General features: G+C 61.3%; 1 protein-coding gene across 1 annotated transcript in view; it reads left to right on the top strand.

Moving 5' to 3' along the window:
- The window catches only part of PIK3R5 (phosphoinositide-3-kinase regulatory subunit 5), a 37542-nt gene extending 26403 nt beyond the window's left edge, over positions 1–11139 (top strand). The window contains 15 exon segments of the mRNA XM_041405201.1: positions 1176–1245; positions 1862–2036; positions 2838–2991; positions 3424–3507; positions 4065–4607; positions 4610–4787; positions 4874–5033; positions 5493–5618; positions 5830–5955; positions 6689–6782; positions 8000–8076; positions 8600–8693; positions 9917–9999; positions 10154–10266; positions 10733–11139. Of these exon segments, the coding sequence (XP_041261135.1) occupies positions 1176–1245; positions 1862–2036; positions 2838–2991; positions 3424–3507; positions 4065–4607; positions 4610–4787; positions 4874–5033; positions 5493–5618; positions 5830–5955; positions 6689–6782; positions 8000–8076; positions 8600–8693; positions 9917–9999; positions 10154–10266; positions 10733–10874 (2219 nt within the window). The 3' untranslated portion in view covers positions 10875–11139.
- The last annotated feature ends 446 nt before the right edge of the window (positions 11140–11585 follow it).

Genomic DNA, 11585 nt, shown 5'->3' on the forward strand with positions numbered 1-11585 from the left:
GTGCCTGTGGCTGGGGGTGTTCCCCACCCCCTCAGGCTGGGAAGGTGCTCTGGGGGATGGGAAGTGCAGGATCTCTGTCAGGGTAGCAGTTCCTGTGAGATGGGAACTTGGGGACGGGGTGAAAGATGCTTTCAAAGGATCAAAAGGATGGAAAAATCCCAACCTGAGCTCTGGACTGGCTGCTTTACCCCAGCACCACTGCCCATGGCCACCAGGCAGGTCTGGCTGTGTCCAGCCTCCTCTCAGAGCTGCAGGGACATGGGGACACTCGTGTTGGGGACCAGCTCCCTCCTGGTGGTTTCCTGCCGTGCCCTGGCCAGGGCTGTGCTTTGCACACCTCAGTGAGGGTCTGTCCCTCTTCCAGGCTGTGCCAGGCTTGCTCCACATCCCCCTGACCTGCTGGGGGGCCGAGGCCAGAGCCTTTTATTGCGATGAGGGCAAAGATTAACAGAGAATGAGCCGCTGTCAATATTTGCCAGGAGCACAACAGCTTTGATCTGCGCCCTGGGGCTGATGCCTCTGCAGGAGGGTCGGTGCTGTGTGACCTGAGGGGGTCAGGGGGACCCCGTGAGTCCTGGGTGTCCCCCCCGTGGGTCCTGGAACCCCCGTGGCTGCTGGGCTGGGGGATGTGGTTCCCTGCAGGGACAAGGGATGGATCCTGCTGATCCATAAGGGTTTCCTGTTCTGCTGATGGGGTGACAGGGCTCTGCTGATGTCACCCGGTGTCCTGGGGACAGTCCCGGGTGGCACCCAGGCTGTGGCTGCCCACAGCAGCCTCACTCCTGCCTCAGTCTGGGCTCTGTCCCTGCAGGAGGGGAGGTGGCAGTGACCTGCTGGCCCTGGGTGACAGCCAGGGCCTGGGGGCTGGAGCAGGCGGGAGCAGCTGGCAAAGGTCATCCTGGAGCTCCTGTCCCGCAGGAGCAGGGGGCAGCAGCAGCTGGGGCTGGAGCAGCTCTCCAGGTCTCCTGCCCCCTCCTGTAGTGATCTCCCATCGCTCTGGGTTTTACTCTTCACACCTTGGGTTCCCTGCTCCTGGACTGGCCTCAGGCAGTGGCCGTGCCTTTGTCCCCACGAGGACTCTGGTGCTGCTGTTCCTGCTCCAGGCAGGGGCTCTGCCGGCTCAGGAGAGCCCTGGGGGCAGAGGTTCTGTGCCTCATTGCTCTGCTCTCTCCCAGGGATCACCTTCCAGAGGCTGGTGAGGACCGAGCAGGGGCTGCCTGTGAAGAACTACCAGAGCTCCACGGTGTAAGTGTGGCCGTGGGCACTGCTGGGGCTCGCGGTGGCATCCCCTCGGGCTGGCACTGCTGCAGCATCTCCCAGGGGCTGGGAAACTGGGCTGAGCTGTGGGAGGGGTGAGGAGAGCACCTGGGGCATTTCCAGAGCCTGGGACAGGGTCTGTGTGCTCCCTGCCAGTGACCCTGCAGGGCTGCAGACGTGGGGAGGGCAAAATCTCCTCCCCAGGGAGCCGCACGTGTTGGAGAGCAGCTGGGATCCGTGATTTTGGGAGCCACCGCCCCAAAGGGAGCCAGAAGGGAGTCCTGTCCCAGCCCCCGGGCAGCTCTGAGCAGGCAGACTCTGCACCTTATTCAGGGCTGAGCCTTTCCCTGCCGTCCTCATTTGCAAAGAGGGAAATGAGGCTGGGGACGGACCTGGGCCGTGCTTAGAGCTTCTCCTCAGAGCTGCACCTTCAGGAGGGAGATGTTCGGGCTCCCTCGTGTCCCGTGGGGTCCAGTGGTGCCTGAGCTGGGCTGGGACTGGGACTGAGCTGGGGATGGGCTGGGCCGGGCTGGGCTGGGCTGGGACGGGATTGAGCTGGGGCTGGGCTGGGCCAGGCTGGGCTGAGCGCTGTCCCTGTCCCCAGGACGGTGCTGCTGCTGAACCGCTCGGAGGTGCCCAGCGAGTTCCTGTCCATCGCCCGCAGGCTGAGCTCCAGCGAGCCCCCCCAGCACTCCACGCTGCTGCTGCTCCTCGAGCACCTCTACCAGGCCACCTTCGGCACTCACTGTGACCTGGCCGGGCTGCACCAGCTGCTCAAGGTGGGCAGGGGCAGTGCCCACCCTGGGCTGCACCAGCTGCTCAAGGTGGGCAGGGGCAGTGCCCACCCCGGGCTGCACCAGCTGCTCAAGGTGGGCAGGGGCAGTGCCCACCCTGGGCTGCACCAGCTGCTCAGGTTGGGCAGGGGCAGTGCCCACCCTGGGCTGCACCAGCTGCTCAGGTTGGGCAGAGGCAGTGCCCACCCTGGGCTGCACCAGCTGCTCAAGGTGGGCAGGGGCAGTGCCCACCCTGGGCTGCACCAGGTGCTCAAGGTGGGCAGGAGCAGTGCCCACCCTGGGCTGCACCAGCTGCTCAAGGTGGGCAGGGGCAGTGCCCACCCCAGGCTGCCACGGGAGCAGCTCCCTGCAGGCTCTGCTGCATTTCCTACCCAAAGCACCACTAGCTTGGCAAAGGAAAAGAGTTTGGGTAATGCTTCTTGGAGGAAAAATGCACGTTTTCCCCTTCTCAGGTTAGACGTGATGTCTGAAGGGTTTGTGACGTGTGTGCCGAGGGCTCTCTGCCCTTTTACCCTGCCACTCCTTTCCCATCCCAAAGTGGAGAGAGGAAGGACCCCCAGATTTGAAAATCAGCAAAAGTGCTTGACCAGAGAAACACTTGAGGGAGAGGCAAAAAAAAAAACAAACCAAAAAAACCCTGGGGAGTTTTCACAGTCATTTTTATTTCCATTGGAAAAGCCTGGGGGGATTTGAGGGGGGCGGGGCAGTGGAGGGGGGAAAGCCCCCCGTTAGTGACGCTGCTGAGTGGAGGGACCCCCTGAACGTGTTCCCGGCTCTGCTCCGCAGTCCAAGCCCCTGGAGGAGCTCTCGGAGCTCTATGCCAGCGCTGCCGATGCTCAGGAGGCGGCGGCCGCCAGCCCCGACCCCGCGCTGGCCCGGGAGCGGCTCCAGGCCGTGCTGCGCGACATCGCCGGGGCCGCCTCCTTCCCTGCCATCACAGGTGAGCATCCCGCACCCCTCCCTCTCGTCCCCGGGGCTTTCTGCCGGCTCAGCCCCTGCAGCAGCAGCGGGGAGTGGTTTTGCAGTCTCAGCCGAGTGCAACGACTGCAATAAAAAAGCAGCAACCCAGGTCCTGTTTAATAACCACACCTGAGCCACAAATGGTTTCATTTAAACAGCAACCAAATGAGCTGTCCAGCCTTTCAACAATGAGGGGTGAGATGAAAGCATTAAATCAGAAACCAGTGCTAGCTGTGACACCTGGTGGCTGTGGCGCTGTGAAGTGTCCCCTTGTCCTGGAGGACAGCAGCGCCAGGGCTCAGCATGCCCTGGGCTGCCCAAAACTAGCAGGGGGTGGGTGGCACCTCCCAGGCCAGGGGAGCTGGCCCTGGGGGACCCTGCAAAGCAGCTGCTGTCGCTCCTCTCTCTGCAGGCGAGGCCCAGCCCCGCAAGCTGCACCCCTTCCCCATCCCCCCCGCCCGCTGCTACACCTACAGCTGGGACCAGGACAACTTCGGTGAGTCAGGGGCCTGGGCTGAGCTCTCAGCTGGGCCCCAGAGCAGCTTTGGAGAAGTAGAAGGTTCCCCTTGTGCTGAGCTGGTGCTTCCCCATTCCTGGAAGGCCCTTGTGTGTTCCTGGGAAGGCTCCGTGCTCTTCCCTGCTGGCTCCAGCTCTGCGCCAGGCCCTGCAGTGAAGGCCAGCCCTGACTGGGAGCCAGGGTGGGTCAGGTGGGGTGTGATCAGCCAGAGGCTTGGCTCTGCTCCAGTTAAACCTGGATCAGACGTGGGGATGTGGTGAGAGCTGGGTGGGAAGGAAGCAAAAGCCCAGCTGGAGTTTGCCTCTTGAGAACCCAGCCAGAACCTCAAGGAGAGAAACACAGTTTTCTTTGCATTCCATCGGAGCCTTTTGTGGAAATGAAAAACCATTGGGGAGGAGGTTTCCAGCTCCTTGCTTGACACCAGGATGGGGGAGAGCTTTGGCCATCAGGAGTGGCAGCAGTGTCTGGAGTCACCACGTTTGCAGCGGCTCTGCTGGAGCCCGTGGCAGACACCTCGTCCCTCTGGCTGCTTTCAGACATCCTCAACGACGTCCTCAGCAAGGAGTGCAGCATTGCTGAGCCCCTGGCCTCGGAGAACGAGGAGGAGGACGAGGAGGAAGAGGAGGAGGAGGAGGATGTGGAGACGGACGGCGGCTCCCCGGAGCAGGACTCGCTGCTGGCCCCGCTCTGCGCCATCCCCGGTGACGCCGTGTACTCCGTGCTGGCCGAGGAGGGCTCCAAGCCCTCGCGGGTGTCCCTCTTCGCCTCCTCCAAGGAGTCCATCTCTGAGCTGACGGTGGTCTCCAGGAAGTCCCTGAAGTCCTTCGTGTCCAGCCTGAAGGACTGCATGGACAGCGGCTACGCCGAGGACAGCGACGAGAGCTCCCTGGACGCGGCGGGCCGGCCGGAGCTGCCCAAGCAGCGCCAGTCGCTGACCAACCGGCTCTACAAGCTGCTCAAGAGCAAGAGCCAGCAGCTGGTGCAGCGCCGGGACTGCCCGGGGCCGTGCTCGCTGCCGCTGCGGCGCGCCGAGAGCCTGTGCGCGTCCCCGGCGCAGCCGCGCGTCCCCGCGCGCTCTCGCTGCCGCAGCACGGCCCGGGCCAGCGCGGGCCGGCCCAGCTCGCCCCCGGGGCCCTGGGGCTGCCCCGCCGCCCCTTCCTCAGCTGCGACGAGGAGGCCGAGGCGGGCACGCTGCGCGTGGTGGTGTTCGGCTCCGACCGCATCTCGGGCAAGGTGGCTCGCGCCTACAGCCGCCTCAGGTGAGCCGCGGGTGAGCCCGCAGGTGAGCGGGGCCCGGTGCCCGCCCTGCCCGGCCCTCCGCTCAGCCGCCTCTGCCCCTGCCCAGGCTCCAGGAGAGCTCCTGCCCCTCCCTGACACGCTACTTCAGGCTGCAGTTCTTCTACGTGCCCGTCAAGAGGAGCTGCGTGGCTCCATCGACCCCGCAGATGCTTCATCATCATCATCATCATCATCACCCCCCGGGGGACCCCCCGCCCCGGGCACAGGTGGGTGTGTCCTGCCCCGGTGTCCCGGGAGGTGGGGCAGGCTGAGGGGCCCTCGGGGTGACCCCCATGTCCGGTCTTGTGGTTGTGTTCGAGGGTCCCAGGACAAGGGAAGAGATGAGAATCTTGACTCCGTGTTTCAGAAGGCTGATTTATTACGTTATGATATTGTACTATATTAAAATGCTATGCTAAAACTATATTAAAAAAGAATAGAGAGGAGAGGATCCATCAGAGGCTAGAAAGGAAAGAAAAGGAATGATAACAAAATCTTGTGACTGCTCACAGCCTTGACACAGGTGGCTGTCATTGGTCATCGAGTAAAAACAATGTCACATGCTGGGTAAACCATGCTCCAAATCACATTCCAAAGCAGCAAAACATGGAGAAGCTGAAGCTTCTCAGAAGAAAAGACCCTGGCAAAAGGATTTTTCATAAAATATGTCTGTGACACGGTCTCAGGAGCCCTCCCTGGCGGGGACGGAGAGCAGCACCAACGACATCTCCCACTACCTCGGCCTGCTGGACCCCTGGTACGAGCGCAACGTCCTGGGGCTGATGAACCTGCCCATGGGCGTCCTGTGCCAGGTGCGTGTGTGCCACGGGCAGGGCGGGCTGTGCCCCTTCCCCTTCCCCAGGGAGCTGCCTGGAGACCCTTCTGCTGTGCCACACGGACACGGGATGGAGGAGGGGCTCCCGGTGGTCAGCAGGAGGGTCCTGTCCCCGGCGGGTGGGTGGGCAGGTGTGGCTGGAGGTGCCACCTACCCCATCACCCTTCTGAGCCATTCTGCCGCCCCAGTGTGCCAAGCCCGAGGCTGAGCCCCAGGAGGACGCCCAGGAGCAGCTGCCCATCCTGGCGGACATGATCCTCTACTACTGCCGCTTCGCCACGCGCCCCGTGCTGCTGCAGCTCTACCAGACCGAGGTGGGCAGAGGGAAAGCAGGGGTGCCCTGCCTGTGCCACCGGCCAGGAGCTGCCTGTGAAGCCCCCGGGTGTGGCACAGCCACCCTGTGCTGCTGAGGCAGAGCTCGGTCCCCTCTGCTCCCCTGGGTGGCCGTGGTGCCCTGGCTGATGCTCCTGGCCCAGGACTGAGAGCAGCTCCCTGCCCTGACCACCAAGTCCCACGAGCAGTTTTCCACCCCAGTGCGTTTCCCCACGCACAAAGCAGTGCCTGGCAGTGCTGCCAGCTTTTCCACGTTGCTGGAATCTCTCCAGAGCTCTGCTTCCCAAAGCAAACCCCTCCCGGAGGCGACTTTTCCACACCCCGCTGTGCCTGGGGCGGGCGTGGTGGGGAAGGCTGAATTTGGGGCTGCAGCCCCTGCTTTGGGGCTGTGCCTGGGGACCAAACAGGGCTTGGTGAGCAGAGCCACACGGGATTTGTGCTCCCAAAGCAGTTCCCAGACCCTGCTGTTGGCTCATTGGGGGTTTTTCCCAGTGGAGTTCTGAGTGAAAAGGAGGGGTTTGGGTTGGTTTGGGGATCTGCTCAGTCTGAAGTGCAGCTAAAGGCAGGCACCACCCCAGGCTGCTGAGAGGTGCTTTGAGAGCACGGAAGGATTTTCCCCAAGTGGCCCATTTCCCGAGGTCTGAGAGGGGTGGAGGCTGCCTGGCCAGGCTGGGTCCCCTCACCCCTACGTGTCCCCTCTTGTCCCCCTGGCAGCTCACCTTCATCGGGGGGGAGAAGAGGACCGAGGTCTTCATCCACTCCCTGGAGCTGGGGCACTCAGCAGCCACGAGGGCCATCAAGGCCTCAGGTCTGTGGCTGCTCCTGCACCCCCACCCACCCTGGGGGTCTGGAAACGAAGGGAAGGGAAGGGAAGGGAAGGGAAGGGAAGGGAAGGAGGGGCTGGGGAGCCTGGGCTGCAGGAGATCTCTGAGCAAGGATCCAGACAGCTCTTCATGCTTTGGGAGAGAAACATTCCACTTTTGTATTCCCTCCGGGAGTGGAACCATGGCAAGGCCTGATTGTTTGTGCTGCTCTGAACTCGAGAATGGATTTACAGTAAAACACCTCCAAGCACATTTCCTTCCTCCCATCAGCACCTGCCAAACGCAGCTCTTTATCTTTCCTTGTTACTGCTTGCTCTTTGTGCTTTGTCCAGAGGTGTCATTGATAAAATCCCTCTTTTCATCTCTTTGTTTTACTGGGCAAAGCCAGGTTTGTGTGTGTGCTTGGAGCCTTCCGGGTGTCATTTTTTGTGCCTTTATGTTACGAATTTGTAACATTAGTGGTGTTAAGAGAGCAGAAGCAGCGGCAGGGACATCTGGCTGCAGTTCCTCGGGCACCCAGCCCGGCTGCTGTGCTGGAGTGCAGCTCACACACACAGCTCACACAGCCAGCCCCCAGCCCTGCCCCTGAGCACGCTCCTCACGGCTTTAACCAGTGGCTTTGGTTTTATGTTCAAAGCAGAGCCCATAGAATTCCCTCACAGCTTTAACCAGCTGCCTTGGTGTGAGCTCTGCTCGTCCTTCAAAGCAGAGCCCATAGAATTCCCCTTATGCAGTGTGCACCCCCTGCTCCCCAAAACCAGCCTTGGGCAGAGAGCTCTTCCCCCAGAACCGCCAGTGCTGGACCCGATGTTTCCCCTTGGCTTGTCTGGCACCGCTTCACAGCTGCAAAAAATCATCCAGGGGGGCAAAGAGCAGTTAGAAAGTGTCAGGCCCAGTGTTTCAGGCTACTGTAAGGGGCAGAAATCTGCCTGAGCAAACAGGAGCTGGCTGTGTGTTCTCCCTGAGCTCTGACCCCCCTGCACCGGCTCAGCCAGGGCCACTTTCAGTTCTGCAGAGTGGTTTTGTGTTGTGATTCCTCCCTGGATTCTCTGCTTTCTGCCTTTTTGCCCCACAGCTGTGCTCAGCAAGACCTTTCCCCCTTTCTGCAGTCCTGGGAGTGCTGCTGTACCAGCAGCCAGGGAAGGCTGGCGATGAAAACCCCCGTGTGATTTTTTTTTTTTCTTCTCCTTGTTTCCTGCAGGTCCAGGCAGCAAAAGGCTGGGAATAGATGGAGACAGGGAAGCAATCCCACTGACACTACAGATTGCATACAGCAAGGTCTGTGCTGGCACTGCTGGGGCATCTCCAGAGCTGGGGACAGCTCTGGGACTCTCATGGCAAGGACATGGAGGGGCTGGAGTGTGTCCAGGGAAGGGAACAGAGCTGGGAAGGGGCTGGAGGCCCAGGAGAGGCTGAGGGAGCTGGGAAGGGGCTCAGCCTGGAGAAAAGGAAGCTCAGGGGGGACCCTGTGGCTCTGCACAGCTCCTGCCAAGAGGGGACAGCCAGGGGTGTCAGGCTCTGTTCCCAGGGAACAGGGACAGGAGGAGAGGGAACGGCCTCAAGCTGCACCACGGGGAGTTTAGATGGATATTCTCTAATATTTCTTCACTGAAAGGGCCTTCCAGCCCTGGCACAGCTGTGCAGGGCAGTGGTGGAGTCACCATCCCTGGGGATGCCTAAAAGATGTGGGGTTGGTGCTTGAGGACTTGGCAGGGTTAGATTTAGGGCTGCACCTGAAATGGCTTTTCCAAGCTGAACAGTTGTGTGCTTCTCTCCGCTGGGCTCTGGCTGCTCCCTGCAGACTGCTGCCAGTGGCAGGAGTCACTGGAACGATGTGGAGAAGGTCTGCACGTCTGTCAACCTCAGCAAGGCCTGCAGGAGGCACGAGGAGCTCGGTGGGTCCAGGGGGCTGTGCCGGGGGGTGGGGGTGCTGGGGGAGCGTGTGGATCTCCTGGCTGGGGAGTGAGGCAGGCGAGAGTGCAGGAGACAGGAGGCAGTCCCTGGTGTTCCCTCAGCTGTGCTGTAGGCCTTGGGGGTCAGCACCACCTCAGGGACAAAGGACATGTCCTGTCCCACTGTCCCAAAGCTTCCAGCTGGACAAACATCCACTAGGGATGGGCTGGGATGGCTCAAGCACAGGATGGTCACTGGAGAGTGGTGCTCTCCACAGCAACACTTAGCAAGGAGGAGCAGCAGGTAGAACTCTGCAGCTGAAGCAGGGCCAGGTGCTCGTCCTGCATCCGGAGCAGCCTTCCCTCAGCACGCCCTCCTGAGCTGCTGCTGCAGCCTGGTTCCCTTCCTGCAGCTCAGACACAGCTCCCAGCCACCTGGCTTGGCCTCAGGAGCCTTTGTTCTCATCAGGTTTCCAACTAATCAAGCTCTGAGCCTTTGAAAGGCTCCAAGGCTCTGGGTCTGTGCTGCTTTTGGTTGGCTCTTGTTTAAGAGCTGCTGGTGTGGCCATCAGACACGTCCAGTTCTGAGACAGCTGAGGGGGTTTAGGTCCTTTTTCCTCGTGTGCCTGGTGCCTGCTAGGTGTTTGTCAGCAGGACACTCAGGGGAGTGGGTGTTGTGCCAAACAGGAGACATCCCTCATGCTCCGTGGAGCTCCCCACTGTCCCTCCCCATCCATGCAGCCAGTCCTGGGAGAAAAGCACCAGGAATGGGTTTCTCACCCCCTCTGAGCGCTGCGCTGGATGTTCCTGCTCTAGTTCAGGGCTTGCATGGGGGTGCCCTCAGCTGCTCCCTGGGGAGAACCTCTCCGTCCTTCCGAGAGGAGCCCGATCCCCCGGCCCCGGAGGTTTTCCCGTTCCGCAATTTGGCCACGGGGTGTCACTGTAATTCCAGGCACTGGAGGCGTCTCCGGGTGGGCTCAGGAGAGGCCACGGGGGAGACTTTCCTCACAGCGATGGGCAGTGGATTTTCTCCTGTTTGCAGCCCAGGGTGGTTAAATGTTCTCTCCCGCTGTGTCTGGAAAGCAGCTGGAGTTGCAGAGGACATTCAGCAGGAGGGAAGGAAAGCTGGGACTGCAGATCCTGCTGGAGCTCCAGCTCTGGGATGCTCTGGGCAGTGCAGGGTTCCCAGCAGAGCCCCAGGCCATGGCAGCTTCCTTCTGTTGCAGCCTCGAAGACAGAATGTCTCAACCTAACCATGACAGAGGTGGTCAAGAGGCAAAACTCCAAATCCAAGAAAAGCTTCAATCAGGTAACTGCAGCCCTGGAGCTTTTACATTTGTGGAGGTGGGAGGGGAGCAGGGCTGCAGGGAGCAGCTCCTTGGGGCATCCCTTTGCTGCTGCCCCCAGCTTCCCTGCCCAGCCCAGGCAGCAGCTCCCTCCCTCACTCCAGCCTTTCCTCTCAGCAGATCAGTGTGTCCCAGATCAAAGTGGACAAGGTGCAGATCATCGGGGTCCAGTCCTCCTTCGCCGTGTGCCTGGACCAGGATGAGCAGAAGATCCTGCAGAGTGTGACCAGGTGGGAGCTGCAGCCAGAGCTGCTGGGATGGGGCCATGACCCATCCATCCAACCCCAGGCTCTGAGCTCGCCTTGGGTGGATGCTCCTGCTCAGATCCCTCAGCCCTGTTCCTGCTGGGCTTTCAGCCCCATTCCTGCTGAGTTCTCAGCCCCGTTCCCATTCCTGCTGGGTTCTCAGCCCCATTCCTGCTGGGTTCTCAGCCCTGTTCCCATTCCTGCTGGGTTCTCAGCCCCATTCCTGCTGGGTTCTCAGCCCTGTTCCCATTCCTGCTGAGTTCTCAGCCCTGTTCCCATTCCTGCTGGGTTCTCAGCCCCGTTCCCATTCCTGCTGGGTTCTCAGCCCCATTCCTGCTGAGTTCTCAGCCCCGTTCCCATTCCCGCTGGGTTCTCAGCCCCCTTCCTGCTGCCCCTGAGGGTTCTCAGCCCCCACCTCACTCAGAGGTTGTTTCCTGCTGTTGCCCTGCAGGTGTGAGATCTCCGTGTGCTACAAGCCCAGGGACTGTGACCCCCTGGCACCGAGGGGATCCCCTGTGGCTCCCCAGGACCCCTCCGAGTTCCAGTCCCTTCTGTGTTTGCCCATTGCCACCTTCAGTGGGGCGCTGCCGTAGAAGAGCCGTGTCACTCCAGACCAGACTGTCCCACACCAGTCCAGGCTCAGGAGAAGGAAGAGGACACCGAGCCCTGCTTGTCTCCTGCAGCTGGAGAGTCCCTTTGGCTGGTGTGGGGGCTGAGCTGCTCCTGCTCCAGGCCCAGCCCCTGCTCAGGAATGGGATCGTTGTGCTCTGTTGCCTCTGGGGGCTCCTCAGAAGGTGCTTCCTCTCCTGGGGCTCAGCAGATGCCAACACCTGGTGGGAGGGCAGGGCCAGGACAGGGATATTCCCTGCCAGGAAACGGTGCAGGTGGGGTGTGGGGAAGGGTGAGCTCATGGGGGTATTTGGGAGAAGGATTGTCCTGGGCTCAGCGTGTCAGGTGTCTGTCAGTGCGTGGGATTACAGACCCCGTGGTGCTGCTGAAATGCCAACCCGTGGCCTGGTGGTATTCCACCCGTGACAGGTCGAGGATGCTTGGGACAGTTTTCTGGGATGGGGACAGGTTTCTCAAGGTTTTCCTTCCCTTCTGGAGGTCGGGTGTGCTGCAGGGAAGCAGAGCAGGGATCCTGCAGTGTGAGCTGTATGTGCCTTGGGGAATTGGGTGCAACAGGCCACACCAGGGCAAGGACAGCTGCTGGTGGATCCGTGTATTTCCTGTGCACCCAGGAGAGGAATTCCCAATGCCTGCGGGGTTCCAGCACTGAGCTGTATTCCCAGTCCAGCCCCTGG

Source organism: Onychostruthus taczanowskii, unplaced genomic scaffold, assembly GCF_017590055.1.
Source record: "Onychostruthus taczanowskii isolate IOZ18803 unplaced genomic scaffold, ASM1759005v1 scaffold226, whole genome shotgun sequence".
NCBI classification, from domain to species: Eukaryota; Metazoa; Chordata; class Aves; order Passeriformes; family Passeridae; genus Onychostruthus; species Onychostruthus taczanowskii.